The sequence below is a fragment of the Anas acuta genome, chromosome Z (assembly GCF_963932015.1).
Source record: "Anas acuta chromosome Z, bAnaAcu1.1, whole genome shotgun sequence".
NCBI classification, from domain to species: domain Eukaryota; kingdom Metazoa; phylum Chordata; class Aves; order Anseriformes; family Anatidae; genus Anas; species Anas acuta.
The window spans coordinates 23,029,001-23,050,402 of record NC_089017.1 but is presented as its reverse complement, the minus strand read 5'-3'; the positions used below and the strand labels follow the sequence as shown (position 1 = coordinate 23,050,402).

At 39.6% G+C, this 21,402-nt stretch overlaps 1 protein-coding gene across 1 annotated transcript in view; it reads left to right on the top strand.

Moving 5' to 3' along the window:
- The window catches only part of PGM5 (phosphoglucomutase 5), an 82,473-nt gene that overhangs the window by 15,705 nt on the left and 45,366 nt on the right, over positions 1–21,402 (top strand). Inside the window, exons 5-6 of the mRNA XM_068666326.1 lie at positions 394–584; positions 1,489–1,643. Coding sequence (XP_068522427.1) covers positions 394–584; positions 1,489–1,643 — 346 coding nt within the window. The remainder of the gene's footprint in view (positions 1–393; positions 585–1,488; positions 1,644–21,402) is intronic.

Here is a 21,402-nt window from a genome sequence, read left to right as displayed (position 1 = left end):
TTTGCTAGTATGTTTGTTAATTTGTTACTTGCATTCTGGAACACCCCAAATAGCATCTCATTTTTATTTTAGTAAGGAATGCCCCTAAATGTATACGATAATTTCTTTCCCTAATAATAGCTAAATAAAACTTTGATCTTTCACTCTTCAGTAGATTACTTTCTCACTTCCACTAGTGGGGCAGTGTGTTTTTGATGCTGACTTGCCAATTGATCATTTACTGTGGGGATGATCACATACTTTTATATGAAATAATAGTTTGTCTTCTGTTGGTAAGACAGATGTATAGAGTTGCTGAAAGTATGTTTTGTATGAAGTCTCCATGGTACTGTGAAAAATTTAAATGTCAAGCATATGCGCTTGCGATTGCATGGCAGATTTCTGTTTTTACAGTTATGGGACCGTATGTGAGAAGAATCCTGTGTGATGAATTAGGAGCTCCTGCAAATTCTGCCATAAACTGTGTTCCTCTGGAGGATTTTGGTGGACAGCGTCCTGATCCCAATTTAACATATGCAACTGCCTTGCTGGAGGCTATGAGAGGTGGAGAGTATGGATTTGGAGCTGCTTTTGATGCTGATGGAGTAAGTATTTTAATCCATTTGGAGGTTTCACTGAAGTTGTTGTTTTATCTGGGGTCAGATATGGGACATGTAACTGTAATTTATTTGCTTTTCAGTAAGTCCTCAAAATGGAGTGATGATACCTACAAGCAAAGATTATAGTATTTGTACTCATAAATCAGACACATATGGGGTAATTTGGCCCTGCAGATGTTTGCAAACTGAACAGGATGTGAATCCAGAATGAGAATTCTTTATTTTTTTTTTATTTTATTTTTTTTCTGTATTAGTGTAAAACTTCCCCAGGTGGGAAAAGGCAGCATATACAGATAATATTGACTAGTCACAGTTAAGTAGTAACTAAGTAACTAAATGAAGCCAGTTTTGGTTAACATCGCAAACTGAAGATTTTTTAGCTAAATAAAGCACTTAATCCTAATCTTGTTTGTTTTATTTTTTTTTTTAATGTCATATAATCAGCCTACCAACAAAGTGTTACAGAAAGCTTTCTGACCTGACAGGATGTGGGAATGATGAAAAGGCTGTGAAGAACAGAAGCTGTTATTTGTTGTTCTTGTACACAAAATCCCCTCCTACTCCCTGTATAGTGCATGACATTGGCAGAAAGATTCTCCTACACAAGCATTCCCTGGCAGGAACAGATCTACTAAAGTATCATATAGGAGGCTGATGCTAGGGACTGATTTGGAACTTTTGTTTGTAGGGCTTGAGAGAATTATGGTGTGATAGTGAAATTATAAAGCTTTCAGGACAATGTCAATAAATTATTCTGCCCAAACAGGGGTCCAGGTAACCCAAAGCCTGTTCCTTTTTTACTGTATCTACAGTGGATCTAAGAGAAGAAATCATCTTTCCCCAAAACGTAAGATTTAAGACACTCTTTTGTATCTCTTGTCTTCTTCAGGACCGCTACATGATCCTTGGCCAAAATGGTTTCTTTGTTAACGCATCTGATTCGTTGGCAATTATTGCTGCCAATCTGTCTTGCATTCCATACTTCTGTCAGATGGGTGTCCGAGGATTTGGTAGGAGCATGCCCACCAGCACAGCCCTGGACAAGTAAGACAAAACATCCATCTCTATCACCTTGGTCATTTCATTAGTTATCTCTCTGTTTTGTATTATATAGCAATACCAAAATTATTAACTCTTTTGATTAGAGCATCTAATTTTCACAACCTTGATGTGCTTGATTGTTTTAACTAATTTCAAGGATGTCTTGATCTTACCTAGACTTGGATGAAGAAAGTTTAATACAATGTGAAAAGGAACTAAGTTGGTAAAACCTTTCTGAAAGTATGAACACTGAGTAGTAATTCATTTTCCAAATAACTTCACTGTTTTTCATAATAATAATGGTTTACAGCCTAATCAAGGCCAGTTGAAAGTATACTTAAGCTACTTCTGGTAAGGCCAATCTGCTCCAAAAAAACCTGCTGAAGATGCATCCTATGTTAGCAGCTGGATTTTAAACAAGTCTCATGCAGGCCTAAATTTTCTATAAATCTCCTCCTAAGAGGATTAAGCTAAATGTTATTGCCTTACATTTTCCATGTGTAAAGTGTTCACAGTGATAACTGTGTCTCAGTATTAATCTGGCTGCATAGCTTTACTAACAGATTGATCTGTTGCTCCTATTACATTTGTCTACATCAGGAAACAGTCATTTTAAAATTAAATGTAACTTACATGAAGAGATTGATCACTGTTTGAAAAGCAAGAATATTAGGGTGCTTCCCTATTTGGAAAATTTTGAAAATTTACTAAATTGAAAGGTTCATATAAGGCTTCATATAATGATTGTCTGAATCTTCAAGGAAATATTCCTTACTTGTAGGTGGATGGTCTGTTTTAAGAAAATACCATTAGGATGGGGTTTGCTGTATTTTACCTTATCCATTTAGCAATCTGAAAATCTCAATTTTTAAGTGAAAGCTACTATTATATTAAGATACTACATGAAATAAATAGAGGTTCATTTTGGTTCTACAACCCAGAGTATGTACATTCTTGGAAGACTTGAAGACTCTGTGACTTTTAAATATGTTTGTCTTTCTTCTTAAAGCTGGTAAGTACGTCAGAAAGTATGAATGTACTGAAGTCCCCTTCAATAACACTGTGACTACTTGACATATGTTCTTGACAATGTTTATTTGACCTTCTGGAGTACAGATTGTATCCTAGTCATTACTGCCTTTTTTAGTTCGATGGAACTAAGTCTTATTATTAAATAAAACTGAGCAATTGATAATGATGGGAGGATGTAAATATTGTCCTAGTCATTCTTAGAAATATTTATTATATTATAATGATGTTTGCTGCTTGTATCCAGGACACTTTTGTTTTTTTCTCATTTGTTTTGAGGTTGTCTGTGTTTTCCTGAGGATCTACAAGCTGCATCTTTTCAAAGATGGTTACTTTTGTTTTGTGACTCTTCATACTCTTCATTTAGATTCATGACAATCCAAAATACCTGAATTCTAAAGTTTCTTTAATAATGCCATAATGATATCCAGATATTCACATGCTTTGGTGGCCAAAGTTCTATAAGTTGCTTAACTTCCATGTGCCAGTGCTGAACTCAGCCCTTGAAGAGCCCAGCTCTTCAGCCCAGCAGCCCAGCAGCCCAGCTTAGTCATGAAATTGCACACAGTAGATAATCTTAAGCAAGTCACTTTTTCTATATATGGGCTGGCTACGTGTATTGACATACAATAAGCAATATTATAAATACCTTCCTCAAAGGTCAGCTAGAAGAATTATTGAACCACCATGCCTTCCAGGATTCCTGTTGGAGCCCACCTTAAGGAACTGCTTAACATCCAGGAAAGATTGTTGTCTATAAGAACTATTTTCCCCAAAAATTGTAGAATGTCATTGTCTGAAATCCAGTATATTGCCTGAAGGAGTTTCATGTTGAATTGGATTCCGATTTCATATATCTCTATACATAAGGGACAGTTTTACTGGTGCCAGTGAAATCTCTGTATGGGACACTGGATATAAAATAAAATGCTTAAAGCATTCATGATTCCATTCTCATGGACTAAAAAGCTAACTTACAAGAAAATGTATATTTTGTGAGTTGTACTTTTGAAGGACAAGAATATGTTCCCACTGCACTGAGGCAAAAAGAAAAAAGCAAGACCAAGCAGTTCCATGTAGAATTAGCACACTAGTATAGTGTTTAGTATTAGAAACCTGAACGCTCCACAAAAGAAAGGCAAATCCTTTCTCTTCAAGATTATGACAGCTGATAACAGACAGCATGTTGTTTAGTGTGAGTGACACTACCATCTCTGTTTTCTGCTGCGTATCTCATCTCTGATATAATTAAGTCAATGTGGAAAATATTTTGTGTTCTCAGTAGAACATTCAGAAAAGAAAATATAACACTGCTTCTTTAAATTCTGGAGTAGGTTTCAAGTTGCTACTTACTTGTGCATGTTTTTAATCTATTGTTTTTTTTTTTTTGTTTGTTTCTTGATCCTTTTTATTCCTTTTTGATAAGACTGTCTTCTGTGCTCCAGGGACAATTGTCATAGAAGTCCATTCTATATCTGCCCATACAGCTCATGCTGCAACCATGGACTGGAAAGAAACCACTGAAAATTAAATGTACTGTGAATATTAATCCTGACAGAAAAGAAGGAAGTAATCATGGCATAGTTGAGGCTGGAAAGGATGCCTAGACATCCTTTAGTTTAATACCCCCGTTCAAATCAGGATCAACTAGAGTGCGTTGCTAAGAGCCATGTCCACTGGGCTTTGAGTGCCCCCGAGAATAACAGAATCTGCAGCCTTTCTGGACAACCTCTTCCTGTGTCTCACCACTCTCACATTAAACATTTATTTTTTGTACTGAAACAAAATTTCCTGTATTTCCGTTTGTGCCCATTGACTCCTGTCCTGTCACAGGGCACCACTAGAAGAGTCTGTCTCCATCTTCATTCCTCCCTTTCATCAGGTGTTTATGCACATTGGTAAGGTTCCCTCCTGAACCTTCTCTCCTCAAGGTTTAAAAATTCCATTTCTCTCAGCCTCTCCTAGTATGACAAAAGCTCCAATTCCATAGACTTCTTTGTGGCCCTTTACTAGAACCACTCTAGTACGTCTGTATTTTTCTTGTCCTGGAGAGACCAGAAGTGGAGACAGGATCACAAATCCTGCTGCACCAGTACTAAGTAGTGAGGAAGACTCACTTGATCTGCTGGCAGTGCTTTTTCTAACGCTGTCCAGCATGTTATTGGTCTTCTTTGACACAAAGGCTTATTGCTGGTATGTGGTCAAGTTGTCATCCAATAGGACCCCAGGTTCTTTTCTGCAGAGTTGCTTTTCAGCTCTTTGGCCCCCAGTATGTACTGGAGTGCCTGGGATTATTCCTGCCCTTGTACAGGGTTTGGCATTGCCCTGTGTTGACCCTTATGGGGTTCCTGTTTGCCAGTATCTCAAGCCTGTTAAGGTCCCTTGGAGTGGCTGCATAGCCACCTGGTATATTATCCACTCCGAGTGTTGTATCATCTGCAGACTTGTGGAGGGTACACTCTACCCAGTTGTCCAGGTCATAAATAAAGCCATGATATAGACCCCTGGGGGACACCCCTAGGTCTTCAGATGGAATTTGTGCTGCTGATCACATCTGCTTGAGCTTTTTTTTTTCTGCCAGTTTTCAATCCACTTCACTGTCAAGTTATCTGCTGTGTGTTTCATCATTTTGTCTATGAAGATATTAAGGGAGAGAGAGTTGAAAGCCTTGCTGAAGTCTATGTAGACAAAATCTGCTATTCTTCCCTCATCCAGTGAGCTAGTCACCTAACTGTAGAAGGCTAACAGATTGGTTAGGCATGATTTCCTCTTTATAAATTTGTGTGGATTACTTGCAGTCACCTTCTTGTCCTTCATAGGTTTGGAAGTGATTTCCAGACTAGGTACTCCATCTACCTTCCAGGGATTAAGGTGAGGCTGACTGGTCTGTACTTCTCTAGATCATTTTTGTTGCTCCTCTTGAACCTAGGATTGATATTTTCTTACTTTCTGTCCACCGAAGGCTCCCCCAGTTGCCACGACCTTTTGAATATAACTGAGAGTAACTTGTCAATGACATTGGCCGGCTCTCTCAGGATCTGAGGTCTCATGTACTTGTGCACGTCTTGTTTAAATGTTCCCTGTTGTGCTTCTCCTCTACTGAAGGAAAGTATTCCTTGCTTAAGAATTTTTCACTCATCCCTTGTCTTATATTTGTCCTTAGAAAAAGGCTCTTGTGTTACATAGTTATAGTTACAGTAGAAAGTGTGAATTGTTAAGGTGAGTGAAATGTCTGACAGATAAAGCTTTAACTGAAGTATTGGTTAAAATGGACTTGCTGAATTAAATCCTAATAAACTTCCAAATAATGATTTTAATGAAAACTGTAAAAGTTTTGAATGCCATAGTTCTTCATCTGATGTTAGCTGTAATCTGTCTTGTTTGCCTAACTTTCCAAAACTGCTTGGCTTTTGCCTTCCTTCTAGCTATTAACTATTTGCTGTTATGCTAGTACTAAATATTTTGTTTGTTTCTAAAAAGGACATCAAAATATGCATCAAAATATTTATGGTGGGTCTTGACCTTGGCAGCTAATAAACACTCATACAGCTGCTTTCTCCCTATCCTCAACAGAATGGGCAGAGAAAATAGGATGATAGAGCTCATGGGTCAAACTAAAGACAGGGAGATCTCTTACCAATTATGGGCAAAACACACTTGACTTGGGGAAATTTATTGCCAATCAAAACAGATTTGGGCAGTGAGAAACAAAAAACCCACAAAAATTAAAACAATACCTTCCTCCTACGTCTCACTTTTTTTGGAGGCTTAACTTTACTCCTTTGTTCTCAACTCTTTGACCTTTTCCTCTCAAGCAGCACAAGAAGTTGGGGAGTAGAGGTTGCAGTCAGTTCATGGCAGCTCATTTCTGGCACTCTTTTTTTCTTATGCTTCTGCCCTAAAGTAGCATGGAGTCTCCATATGGGCTGTAGTCCTTCAGGAAAAAGTTTGTCCCATGTGGGCTCGCCACACATGGCAGTCCTTGTCAGGGAATATCCACCAGTTTATGGCACGGGGTTACCCACAGCATGCACTATGGATATTCCTCCACTGCTGTTTTCTCTGTGGTCTGTGGGGGAATCTCCTCCCAGTCCTTCTTCACAGACCTTGGTGTTTGTAGAGTTGTTTTTTGGGCTTTATATTCCCAAGCCCTCATTGCTGGGCAGCATTTTATGCTTTCAAAAGTTTGTTTCATCTGAGTTGCCACCACCTGCTGGTCTTAGCTGTGCCCTGTGCTTTGTCCTTTTTGGAGCTGTTTGAAACTATCTGGGTCCAGTGTGAGGACCCATGCTCTTGCTGACAACACCTGCATGGCTACACCCAGTGTAACCACTAAAACAAATCCCTTAAACGCCTAAATATTTCACTCATATCTAGACTGTCATTCATTCAAGTTTGGATGTATTCTGTTTGAAATAGTTGAACTCAGAGCAGATCTTATAGACAAAGATTAAGTAGTAATTTTTTTTCCTATTCATACCAGTTTAATAAGTTGCTTAGATGTCTCACCTTGCTAGATTTAATCTTGAAGTTTGATAACTTGAATTAGTCATAATTTGGCTTTGAATGCATGTCTAGAACTATTCAATTCCATTGGAATAGTTGTTTAAAAATACTTTCAAAAGTCTTTTTTGTTACTAAATTAGAAGATACAAATAAAGGAAAAGGACAATCAGGGCCAACTGTAATCTACAACATGTGATAGTATGTACAGCAGCCTGTGCTTGAAAAAGTCATAAAGTTACCGATTTCATTTTCTTGAGGAGAATAAGAATATGACTTCATTAACAAAGGAGGAAGAGCACACTTAATAAACTGAGTACTTAGAAAACACTTCTACTGTGCTGTTGAATGCTGATATTCCTTTTTTTTTATATTTTGACATTCTGATACCAAAAAATGAGAAACAATGTTAAAAATATTACTGAAAAGGAAATGGCAGTATTTGTAATGCTATATGCAGTAGGTTAGAAGAAATAACACATAGAAATGTAGCAAAACTGGTTTTCTACTTGCTATGTCTCAGTCTTCCTGAAGAAGTTAGAAAATGCTAACTTCAAGCATATCTGTGTGGGATTTAAAAATGCAGTCACTACTCCATAAAAAAATAAAACACATGGAAATGTTTTCCCAGTTGATGTTACAAGTAAGAAAATGGGAGCTAATGCTGGTCAGAAGGATGTGAACATTATTATTTTTTATTTTTATTTTTTTTATGAGACACAGATGGATTCTGCTAGGCATGCTTTTGATGTATTAGATATATTTGATGTATCATGTATTTGATGGTGTAACTATGTCTCTGAAAGAGCACTTAGGTTTTCAGAGCCCCGCTAATGACTGAAAGGTATGATTTGATCTGTGTCTACAAAATGAATTTGTTTATTGTTGTGTAACCCAACTGTCTTTTTGGGCCTGCTTCTGGATCTCAGTGATAACAGTGGTTCTCTCATAGGAGAGAATTGGCTCAATAGAACTACTGTCTTATGAGGTCATGGGACCTCTCTTACCTGGAATCTTATCTGTAAAGCAAAGAAAAAACACATCTTCTTATGGTGCATCCATATTATGTGGCCATTGTTTATACTAAAATTATATTAGAGCTTTTAATAACTTCAGCTATTAAAAATGCCATGCATAGTACTTGAAAGAAAATATATATAAAATCTAGCAGTTTGTTCACTTTTATGTGTGATGATGTGTTGTTTAATAGTTTTTCAGTGTGCATTTAATGGAAGCAATAATCTAGAGGACTTAAATGTTGCTTAGGAATACACCAATAGCAGATGAAGCAGTGGATTACAAGAGAATTCACTTGAGAAGTTTAACATTTACATGTGTTTCCTTGAAGTGACTGCTGGAGTATACTTGTATGTACTGTAGGAAGAGTATAGCATTTGACAGGAAACATCTGCTTTAATATGCTCCAACATCAACAGGATTGTGGCGGTCGGTCGCCAGACTTCAATTCTCTGGCAATACATAACCTTAGGCTGGTATTCTTTTTCTTGTGGGGAATGTGAAGCTGTGTACACTGTTGAAAAAACTATTCTTTTTCATATCCTTGTATTCTGGTTTATCTGATGTCTGCTTAACAGAAAAGGAAATGGAATACTGAGATGTTAGCTAATGGTCTACAAAATGAGAATCACAAGAGTGAGCAAAAGTTGTTTCTGTAGGAATTATGAAGTTGGGTGGGTGTGGAAAATAATAATCAAGTTGGTACAGGAAAAGAGGATTGTTTAGAGAATTCTTTTATGGCTAGCATTATCTAATACCTTGTTTCTATGGCCAGGTCCATATAACAACATTTAGTTGCTCAGATTATATTTATCCTGAACAGAACTAGTCACCTCAGTATCTGCTGTACATCTGATAGCCCATCTTTTAATGCAGTTCTGACACCTTAGTTTTCTGTATGCTGATTGTCCGTTTACTGTCTGGTTGGCTAGAAGCAGGTTTTGAGGGGGCCTACAGTGGTAGTGACTGTTCTGACTTAAATATCCGCATGCAGCAAGGGGTAGAGATGTGATGGCTCTGAATAAATTATGTTGGGTGCAGGAGGAGGCAATCCCTGTTGGCAAGAAACTCTTAAATTCATAGTGCTGACGATGATTTGAAGGGGGATTGGTTTTGTCCAAAGCTCAGCAAAAAGATTTGCTGAAATGGCTCTGCCTGTTTTGTTCCTGTAGGACAGAAGCCCCCAACATTACAACGTTGTTTCCACTAACAAATATTGAACATCTTTGTTTGGCATTGAAAACAGTTGTAATAGAAAGAAACCACAAGGGCATAATGAAGTTTGAATGATGACTTAGTGCTTACTGTGTTATGTCAGAGTCAAACTATGCACAAAAATTGATACAGGCTGATGAGATGGCCAAGAAAGAAGGACTGAATGTTCCCCTGAATGAGATTCCCAGCAAGGACAGAGCTACTGGGAGGCAGTGCTCTAAACCCAAGTCTCAGCTGGAGGATACAGCCTTATGCAGACCTACTTTCCCCTTGAAACACTGGACCCTCTCTGTACACTTTTGGGGAGTTGGAGAGTATTGTCTGCTGTAAAGTGCCTGTGCTGCTTCTTGTTCCCTGCTTCCCATCCTCCTGTTCCCTGACACAGCAGGAAACTGTCAGGGAAACAAATAAAAATTTAAATAGTGTCTTCCTCAGAAATCTGTGCTGCATATATATTCTTTCCTGCTGTGCTATAATCATTCCATTATATGTAGGATTTAGTATTCCTGAAGACAATTAATGTATTTGTGCAACAGAATGCTTGCATTGTTAGTTCCTGAATCCTGAAAGCAAGTAGGAACACAGGAGATCACAGAGCGTGCTGAAAATAGATCTTACTTCATCTCTGGACAACTCTAAATAGTTACATAAATAACCTCATAAACTTGAAAAAATTAAGAAGCTGACTTTTCTGACCAGAGAGTGTGATTGTTTTTGATAATAGCTCTGTGGGTACGTTCTTTGTTGGCTGAATAGTATCTAGTAGCATAGCCACTAAGTATGTGTCTTTACAGAACAGTGTACATATCAAGGAATGGATTTAAGTACAGAGCATAATCAGTTGAGACACCATTTGCAGCAGATCATGGACTGAAGAGGTGAAAATAGGCACCATGCTGTAAGAATTATTTTGAAGGAGTAAGGGACTCAGGCCTTCAACTAGTGCCTAATGCACAAGTCTTAACTAGGCTGGAGTGAGGAGGGTCTCTCTAAGTTCTGCCACTTCTCCTGAATCTAACTGAGTCAGCTGAAGGATCTCTAGTCAAGCAAGCTTAAAAAGGCCCCATCTGTATGATTACAGCTACTCATAAAACTGGACTAAAGCATATTCCCTTGACTCTGTTACTACGTGGTTTCAATCTGCAGTTTAACTTCAGGCTTTTCTAACTAAAAGAATTTCTGTAGTGTCTGATCTCTGAAAGAGAATCTATTCCAACATGTTTGCTATTAAAAGCCATTGTGCAATCTGCCTATCAACACTCAGGTAGATATAACTCAAACAGGTTTAGTGACACTGTTCACATCTTCAGTGTGAAGATCTTGAATACTTCACAGACGCAAAGGCATTGATCAAACCTCAGCCCTTCTTGTATGATTGCATAGGGACAAATACGGTCTTGCAATAAGCAAGTGAAGAGAGAAATTGCTTATGTAATCAGGAAATAGACTCCCAACAAGTTCATTATAAATAAGTTATAGTAGACCAGGAAATTAAGGGCTGTTGTTTTCAAAAGTGGTCTCCAGCTTGAAGTCTATCAGCTTTTCTTTTCCTTGTCTGATCTTTCAAAGAGAGAGCTGGTTGTTTCCATTGATAGCCTTTACATAGTAAGTTTGATCTTGGCCATTGACTGTTTGTCTTTTTTAATTATATACCATGTTTGAAAAAATGAAGTCTAAGTGATGTATGTAAGTTAAGATGAGTCTACCATGAAGCAGAGACTTAAGGTTTCCTGTGCTTTAATCTTAGATCAAGGTTAAAGCTCAATGTTCCCTATGTAAACACCAAAAAAAAACCCAAACATTTTTGGATGCCAATGCATGTGGCCTTTTATTGCTGTTTATCAGGCAGTAGCAATTAAAGAAACATGCAACTCTTAATTGCCATGGAGAACAACGTACCAAATTCTACTTGTGCCTTTGTATTGCCCTGAATTCTTCATTTACAAATATTGTATGAATTTTGTTGAAGTTTTTGTAACTTTTGTATGAAGTTTCTGTAACATAGTATCTTGTTTCATTGCAACCATATGCTTTTCATCTGTATTCTTGATGATTTGTTTTAATGACAAAATTTGTGAAAGAAGCAGGATAGGTACCTTGCATTCCTTTCCCCACATGGATGTCCTTCACTCTTGAGTTCTAAGGGATTCTTCTGAAATAATGACTTCTCCAAGTTATAAATACAGCCTTCTACTTGGTTAATGGAGCATTCATTTGCTGTAACTGTGATTTGTTTAAGTTCTGCCAGTTGTGACACACTCTTTTTATCTTCCTTCAGTGGGATAAGTCAGTCTCACTTTCTCTTATCTGGAATAGGCTTGTAGATTTTTTAAAACACCTCTGTCAAACTGAATCCATGTCACATATAAGCAGTTTTTAAATTAGACGAAGCAGAAGGACAAGTTTAAGGTCTGTTCTGGAATGCTGCAGAAGAACAACTGCATAAAACCTTCATAAATATAATTTAACATGTTAGAAGTATAATACAGATTTGTTGAGCACTGTGTTATGGGAAATTTGTTCAGGATTTGCAACTTTTTAAACAACACTGCAATAAAAATTGCTGTATATGTCCTTTGTGTGCTTGTATATCTGGTAAAGAATAGTGTTTTTTCCCTTCCAACTTTCAAATACATTACGCAGCTAAATGTTTTATTTATATAAATATGCCACGATTCAAAAGCTTTGTGGAGGAAAAAACAGCAATTATTGTTGCAAGGCACTGCAACCCTTTCATTAGTTCTGCCTTAGTTTCATTTCTACAATGCACTTGTAATCTAACTGTTACCCTCAATGTATTGTGTATTTTTGAACTTTCTGGGAGAGAATGAATTGTGTTTTTGTGTTTCTCAGTGGCTGCATTTCATTTCTTGGAAAGAAACGTACAGAAAGCATGTCTGTGTACTAGGAAATATCTGTAGGAAACCCTGTGTTGTCCTTTATGGCTGAAAGGTCCTGTGGCTTACATCTTTACTTAGCACACAGCTTAGTTTTTGGGCCTGAAAGGGATTCACTGGCCAATTCTGACCCTGAGGCAACCGACCCTACTAAGAATGGTGGGTTGCAGTTATGCAGTTAGTTGCCTTCTGGCCTGTGCTTGAAGTGGGCCGCTATGGCCCTGAGCCTGGAACGAACAGGTTCATTGGTTGTACAGTGAACAGTTTTTAGGACCGAGTGCAGAAAGTTGTATTGAAAACTCTCAACATTTATCGATGAAAAGATGAGTTGAAAGCTTTACTGTGCTCTGTTTCCAGCTTAAGTTATGACGGTAAATTAGGTCTGCTTGTATAGCTTGTCTGCCAAACTTAGAGAGAACAAGATTTTGTGCTTGGTGGGACATAAACATATTCTGTAACTGTGACTGATTTATTAAGAAATAAGTTTATCTGGAGTCTTAACAAACAAACTTTTGTCTGGACTTCCTCTGCCACATCTGAAAACTGTCTGAAGCAAAAACACAATTTTTTGCAAATCATTTTGAGCAGATCTTGCACTTTGCAATGGACAGATATTGGGAAATAGTCCACAGTTGCACTAGTAAAGTCCACAGTAAAATCCACAGTCTTCTTAGTGACACCTCTGTCTTATATCTGAAAATGTAAGTAAATATGAATAAGCAGCAAGAATTTATACAAATGTCTTGATAAAAAAGTCCAAAAGCATTCTAATTAAAACAATCTGAGGCATTGCTCGGCAAGTCACTTGAAGACTTTGTGACTACTAAAAAAGAGTTTAAAATAAAGTCCCCTTTTACTTTCAAGGATTTATGCAGTCTTATTTTTGGCTTTAACCTCGAAAGGCTCCCACGTGGATTAGCATGTCTGAACAAGTTTCATTTGTGTCAGGCAGCACAGCTGGTATCAGCCCAAGAGTGACCTCTCCCATCAAAGGATTTTTGTAAATTGGTGACCTTCATGGAGAAGGCTTCCTGCTGATATCAAAGAAAACCTTTCTGGCACAGAATTTCAGAACAGTATGTTTAAAATTCTATTTCTTATAAATATTTTTTAAAGTGTGATCTTCTGGTAAATTAATAGATTAGATTGTTTACAAATTAAGAAGACAGAAAATTGTTCTTTACATTCTTTTGGTTTGGAAGAAGTTCTCTGTAGAACTGTGATAGAGCCATGGTACTTTAAACCCTTCAGAGAAATACAGGATTCATGTAAGAACAGATCTTACTTTAAGACTTAGTCACTTGAATTGTCAGATTAATTTTGGAGGAGCAGAAACATTGTCTTCTGCTTCCTTTTGTGGAGTAATGAAAGAGGCCTATGATCTTTCTAGAATCAGAATAAGGAGGTGAAAGTTATGTGTGTGAGAGAGAGAGTGCTCTTAGGAGAAACTAGTATTAATGGAGAATGGAGGTTCCCTTTCTTAATAGTCTTCTAAGTTACCATTGAAGCTCTGTTTTTAGTATGAGTCTGAGAAATCACTTAATTTCACATAGTACACTGCAGTCAAAACTGAATTCTTTCTATAAGCAGAATATATGAAAAGTGCTGGAATACTTTGGTAATTTCTACTATAAGAATATTCCAGATTCCAGATAGAAAGAACATCCAGTATCCAAATCCAGTATTCCAAATATAAAGAAGACAGAGCTGGGTTCTTTCCAGTGGTGCCCAGTGACAGGACAAGAGGCAGTGGGTACAGACTGAAATAAAAATAGAAGGATAGTGCAGGAGTTTACATGTGACCTGTCCTGTATATATGTTTATCAGTGATCAGGAGAAGGGGATGGAGGGCACTCTAACCAAAGCGGTCTGTCGTTATGCTGGAACGTATCAGAGGGGCCTGGACAGCTGGGAAGGACAGACATGGACCTGAAGTTCTGCAAGGACAAGTGATGAATCCTGTCCCTAAAATGGCAGAGCCCTGCAGTGATGCAGGCTACAGGCAGAGGAGCTGGAGAGCAGCTTTGTGAAGACCTGCTCTTGAGTCCTGGTGTGCAGTGAGCTGGATGAGGGCCACCTGTGTATCCCAGAATCAACAGCACTCTTGGCTGTATGAATGAGAGCATGGCCCAGAGCCAGTGGGAATCAATTATTCTCAGCACTTTTGAAAACACTTCCACATACTGTGTCTGGACCAGGGATCCCCAACACAGGAAAGATCTCAAGCTGGAATGAGTTCAGAGAAGGGTCACCAAGACAGCTGGGGGTTGGAGCACAGGCCCTAAATAAGTGTTGGGAGCTGTGGGTTTGTTCAGCCTGGAGAAGGGATGCCTTTGTCAAGACATAATAGCAGCCACCTGTAGTATCCACCTATATAAATGTTGTCAGGATGGAGCACGTCACAGCTATGTATGGTTAGAGGACAAGAGACAACACAGTTTGGAACAAGGGGGTTGTTCCAAACCCATCTGGATAAAGTAATGAGCAACCTAGTCTTATCTCATGTTTGACCCTGACTTGGTCAGGAGGTTGGACTAGAGACCTCCCATGACACCTTACAGTCTGAACTTTTTTTTTTATTGTGCTGTGGCCCTATGAAGAAACCATTGCTGGAACATTCTGGTGCTGTGAGATTGTAAGGTTGCCAGCATTCTTGCAGTCTTGTAGTTAACGTGATTATCAGCAAAGTGATGTACAGAAAACTTCTTAGTTTCACTTCTTTCACTTTTTGTTCTCTTTTAAATCAAAGAGATTTGCCAGCTGGAGAAACTGCATTTTATTTTTCCATTTTTTTCTTTTTTTTTTTCTTTTTTTTTTTTTTTTCCTGAAAATTGTCTGAGCTATCCTGCTGACTCTGAGAGGATGTGTGCAGTATTACAGTACTTGGGAAGTGAGGAAGAAAAGGCTGTGGAATTAGCCAGTAACTTCTGACAAGTACCTAAGACTGTTGTTTCTCTGTTACTTGGACAATTCAAGTACTGAAACTCCATCCTGAATAGCTGTCAAAGCAAAGTTTGGTGTCACAGATTGTAGTTATATTCATATCTGTTTTGTATCTTTATTAATGAGCATAGGCACAGTGCCTTTTTTACCAGCTGACCTCACTGTAATGGCCTAAACAGGCTAAATATCATTGGTCACATGTGTACGCCAAATTACTGAAGAGTCTTTTCCCTGTAGTTGGTTCATAGGATTCTTGATTTTTTTTTGGTAAAAGGTCACGGGTCTTGCCAATTGTTAATGATGTCCTTACTGAGACTCACCTATGGGCACGAACATATGGACAACAACCTCAGTAAGGATTTTCAGAATAATGTGAGACGTGTGCCCCTCTACGCCTCTCATGAGAAAGCTGTAGGCTACGAAACTTTATTTCTTTTCCCTGTAGCATGCATATCTTATGGGTCCTATTGAGATTTCATTTTTGTACTCAGTATGAAATTCTTGCCAAATCCTTAAATAGGCAAAGTCCAGTACTGATATTAAAGACCACCTAGTTCCAATCCCCCTGCCATGGGCAGGGACACCTCCCACGACACCAGGCTGCTCAAAGCCCCATCCAGCTGGGCCTTGAACACCTCCAGGCATGGGGCATCCACAGCTTCTCTGGGCAACCTGTTCCAGTGCCTCACCACCATCTGAGTGAAGAATTTCCTCTTATCATCTAATCCAAATCTCTCCTCTTTTAGTTTAAAATCATTCTCCCTTGTCCTGTCATTATCTGCCTTAGCAAAAAGTTTCTCTCCGTCTTTTTTATAAGCCCCCATAAATATTAAAAAGCCGCAATGAGGTCACCTCGGAGCCTTATCTTCAGGCTGAATATCCCCAGCTCTCTCAGCCTTTCTTCATAGGAGAGGTGCTCCAGCCCTCAGATCAATTTCTTAACCCTCTTCTGGACCCACTCTAACAGCCCCACATCTTTCCTGTACTGGGGACCCCAGGCCTGCATGCAGCACTCCTGGTTGGGCCTCACAATGGCAGAGCAGAGGGTGACAATCCCCTCCATCAATCTGCTGGCCACTCCTCCGCCGATGCAGCCCATGATGCAGTTGGCCTTTTGGGCTGCAAGTGTGCACTGCTGGCTCATGATGAGCTTTTTGTCCACCAGAACCCCCAAGTCCTTCTCTGCAGGGCTGCTGTCAGTGAGTTCTTCTCCCAGTCTGTGCTCATGTCTGGAACTGCCTCGACCCAAGTGCAGCACCTTGCTGTTAGACTTGTTGAACCTCAAGCAATCCACATGAGCCCACTTCTCATGCTTGTCCAGGTCCCTTCTGAAGGCATCTTTTCCTTCTGGCCTATTAACTGTACCACTCAGCTATGTGTCATCTGCAAACTTGCCAGGGGTACACTCAGTCCCACTGTCTGCATCACTGTTGAAGATATTAAACAGCACTGGTCCCAAGACTTGAGGGACGCCAGTCATCACCAGCATCCACCTGGACAGTCATCAACCACCACTGTCTGGGTGTGGCTTTCAAGCCAGTCCTTCAATCCAGTGAATGGCCCACCCTTTAAATCTATTTTTCTCCAGTTTGGAGATCAGGATATCATGTAGGACTGTGTCAAAGGCCTTGCAGAAGTCCAGGTAGATGACATTGGTCAGGCTTGCTTTGACAACTGATGCAGTCACTCCAACATAGAAGGTCACCAGATGGGTCAGGCACTGTTTTCCCTTGGTAAAACCATGCTGGCTGTCTTGGATCACCTCCTTGTCCTGCATGTGCCTTGACATTGCTTCCAGGAAGATTTGTTCCGTGCTCTTGCCAGGCACAGAGGTGACACTCACTGGTCTGTAGTTCTCTGGGACTTCCTTTCTACCCTTTTTAAAAATGGGAGTGATGTTTCCCCTTTCCCAGTCACCGGGGACTTCACCTGAGTGCCAGGACTTTTCAAATATGCTGGAGAGAGGCTTGGCATCTCCATCAGCCAGTTCGCTCAGGACCCTGGGATACATGGCATTGGGTCCCATAGGCTTGTACCTGTTCAGTTTCATCAGGTGGTCTCAAATGTGCTCTTTGCTTATAGTTGGAGGGACTTTGCTCCCCCAGCCCTCGCCTAGAGGGTGAGGGACTTGAGAGATGTGGGAAGCCTGACTGGCAGTGAAGACTGAGGCAAAGAACTTGTTGAGGACCTCAGCCTCCTCCATGTCTTAACTAGATATGTACATATATAGATGTTAACCATATATATGCATATGAATGCGGAAATAGTAATGAAAAGTGATTTTTTGTGTCTCAGCCAGGAAGGGCATGAATAACGTTAAGGATTATTGCAATACATCTGGAGAACATGGTAACGTGCTTACCAGATGGTTGGACTTTTCAGTCATCGGTACTATGAACTCTCTGCAATCAAACCTCAGATTCTGTGTGGATCTACAGTACATGTGTGAGCAATTTCACCTCACAGAGACTCTGAGCAATGTGCCAACTGGTTTTATTATGTGAAAGACAAAATTCTGTTAGCTTATGCTGCTGCCAAAGCACATCTCTCTCTCATTATATACTCACACAAATGCTTGTATTTGCTAGTTGATTTTACCAGAGCAACTTTCATCTCTTGCTTTATCCTTGCTTTTAGCATAGCTGTATTTAGATACTGTATATATGAACAGCTGTTTCTAGTGATTCTATTAGAGTTGGTATGAAGGGGACAATGAAGTTTTCACATGGCAGGGAGTCACAGGCTCTCTGTCCTGAAGGTTATACTTCCTTTGGGAGCTGACTCTTAAAACATTTATGAAAGAGGGTGCGAAGTTACACATTTTGGATTTGAATCTCAAACTGATGACTAAAGCAACATGAGAACAGCATCTGGTATGGAACTTTATGATGGGTACACCTGTTAGCATCCCACACAATGAAGAAAACAAATCCATAATAGAGTTACACAGACTGCTTCATATGAAAAGCTTTCCAATACATTTGTAACCAAGAGAAACAGATAGAAACAGCATTAGTTACTGTAATACTGTTTGTCAGAAGTTTTCAAACTCAAAAGTTTGAGTTCATGGAAATATTGCACAGTTCAATGTCAGAATGATGACATTTTCATGTAGAATCATAGAGTCATTAAGGTTGGAAGAGACCTCCAAGATCACCTGGTCCAACCGTCACCCTGCCACCACTATCACCCACTAAACCATGTTCCTAAGCACCACGTCCAACCTTTCCTTGAACACCCCCAGGGACGGTGACTCCACCACCTCCCTGGGCAACCTGTTCCAATGCCTGATTTCTCTTTCTGAGAAGAAATGTTTCCTAATTTCCAACCTAAACCTCCCCTGGCACAACTTGAGGCCACTCCTTCTAGACCTATCACTAGTTATCTGTGAGAAGAGGCCGACCCCCAGCTCCCCACAGCTTCCTTTCAGGTAGCTGTGGAGAGCAATAATGTCTCCCCTGAGCCTCCTCTTCTCCAGACTAAACAACCCCAGTGCCCTCAGCCGCTCCTCACAGGACTTATGCTCCAAGCCCTTCACCAGCTTCGTAGCCCTGCTCTGGACATGCTCCAGGGCCTCAATGTCCTTCTGGTACTGAGGGGCCCAAAGCTGAACACAGCACTCAAGGTGCAGCCTTACCAGAGCTGAGTACAGGGGCTGATCACCTCCCTGGTCCTGCTGGTCACACTGTTTCTGGTATAAGCCAGGATGCCATTGCCCTTCTTGGCCACCTGGGCACACTGCTGGCTCACGTTTAGGCGAGCATCAACCAAGACCCCCAGATCCCTTTCCTCTGCCCAGCTTTCCATCCACTCTGCCCCAAGCCTGTAGCATTGCATGGGGTTGTTGTGGCCAAAGTGCAGGACCTGGCACTTAGCATGTTAAGCCTCATCCCAGACATCATACATATATATGCATATATAAAGAGGAATATGTAGCTGACCACTGTAATTCATAAATAATGTTTACCTTAGCTGATTTGCCTGTGAGACCAGTACGAATTTTCATGTTTTTATCATTATATTGCTTGTATTACTCATTTGATATTCTGAGAAGTATGGGCTTTGCTGTTGATGAACCCACATTAATATTGGTGTTTTTGTTAAGGTTTTGATGTAGCAGTAGTGTTTATTGTCACTAAAACAACATCATGAAGTTGCCAAGATGTTATAGTGTGAACTAAATCACAGCCCGTAGATTTCCTTTAAGGATTGCTCCATTCTGTTTCTTTTGCTTTGTACTGTGGATCTCAGATGTGGCATGCATACAACTACAGTACCATAGGAGCCTGTGCTGCATCTGTGTGTGCTCTAGAAAGCTTTTATATCAAATTGGCATTTATTTCCCTCTCCAACTAGCAAAGTTCATCAGTACCTTCCTGCTACCCTACTATGTCCTTTTTCTCAAATGACATAAACATAACTAATCTTTATAGCTAGTATAGGTTAAGAGACATCTGTAATCATTGTAATTCACATTCTTTATGGGATTTTCAGGAATTGTTTTTTGCTCCATGCTTCAATTTTCTTCACATTTTTTCATATTTTCTTTTTACTGTGTACTTTTACTGTGTATTTTTTGTCTAGGAAGAGTAAGAGAGCAACCCCACACTTTGTCTGTTTCCTGCCACAAATTGCCACTACAAATATTGTTACCCTAGAGAGTAAAATTATCCTCTCCTCTCCCTCCTTGAGACTGACAGAATGTAGTCTACAGATACACTCCAAGGTACAAGGTGGCATACTAAAGGTATCACTCCATACCTTTTTTTCCCCAGTAACTCGTAATGTTTTTTAGAGATGTAGACTCACAGCATGCTACGTGTCTCCTGTAGTATGCCAGAGAGCCTCCTTGCTTGAAGTCAATGTCCAGACATCACAGGTGGTTTCTCTGGCCTGCAGAATCTTTCTGTGATTCTGGAGAGTGACCAAATACCTATGTAGCAAGTGTCTCTGGACATTTACTGCTGGGTTGTGTTAGGAAATGAGCTTGGTCATAGATCTATTTGTAAATTGGAGAATTAGTGTTCTTTTGCAGCTGTTGCAAACTGGCTGATCATTAATGCTAAAGTAGTTTGCTGAATTGTTTTACCTCTGCAGTAATTCCATGTCATATTTTTTCAGTCTCTTTTTTCCCATGTGAAGATTGACTTCTTAGGGAAGATTGGGCATGATGCAATCCTAAGGATTGCTCTCCTGTGGGCCAGACAGCATTGATTGTCCACACCAGCTCTTGGTTCTTGAGTCTTTGGAACTGAGAGCTAATTCTATACCCCTCCTTGTTATTTGAATCTTACTTAGATAGTTCTACAGAAGCACAAGAAATTTTGGTCTAACACCATATTAGTCTATAAGTTCACGGCAAGCATGCCATGATCTGATGCAACTACTTCATGTTCAAATGAGTCAGGTACATCAAAAGATCTCAATTTCTTTTTGTCAAACTTCTGTACAAACGTAATTTGTTTTGTTCTTTCTCCCATAATTTAGCAATGCTTAAGGCCTGATTCATGCTTGCCTTTGCCAATTCTAGGATCTTACTGAGTTTGTTACCATTCTGAGCTGTGTGCTCATCATACAGTTTACATCTGACTACTTCTCTGCTTTGCAAAAATTGGCTTTGCAGTGGGTATCACTCAGACAGTATAATTAGAGAGGCTGAACTGAGGTTTCTATAACTCACTGGCTTGAAGTGTTGGTAGAATGTCGTGCTGAGCTTACCATAACAATGTTTAACTGTAGCTTAGACTAACCCATCAGACCCTTCCTTTTCTATTCTTATAGCCACCATCAAATGCAGGAAGAATCAAGCTCCACATGTCGTATGTTTTCAGAGTAACACTTTGTTACTTGTACCAGATGAATCCATTCTTTGTGGTACTGAAGAACGTTGTAGAAAGCCTTGCAGTATCTTCTTAGAAATTCTTCAGAAGGATCATTCAGCACATTACTGTTTGTTAATCATGAATGGCTGAGAGTCCCTGTAACACTTCAGTATGCCTCAGAGTATTTCCATACCTGAGATAAAATAGGCAAGGGGTCTACTTATTTCCTCCTGTGTCCATTGCTCATGCCCCAATTTAAGGACAGCCCCTTATTTACACACCCTTTATTTAACCTGCTGTCTTTAGGATCTTTTAAACATCACCCTTTAACTTGAG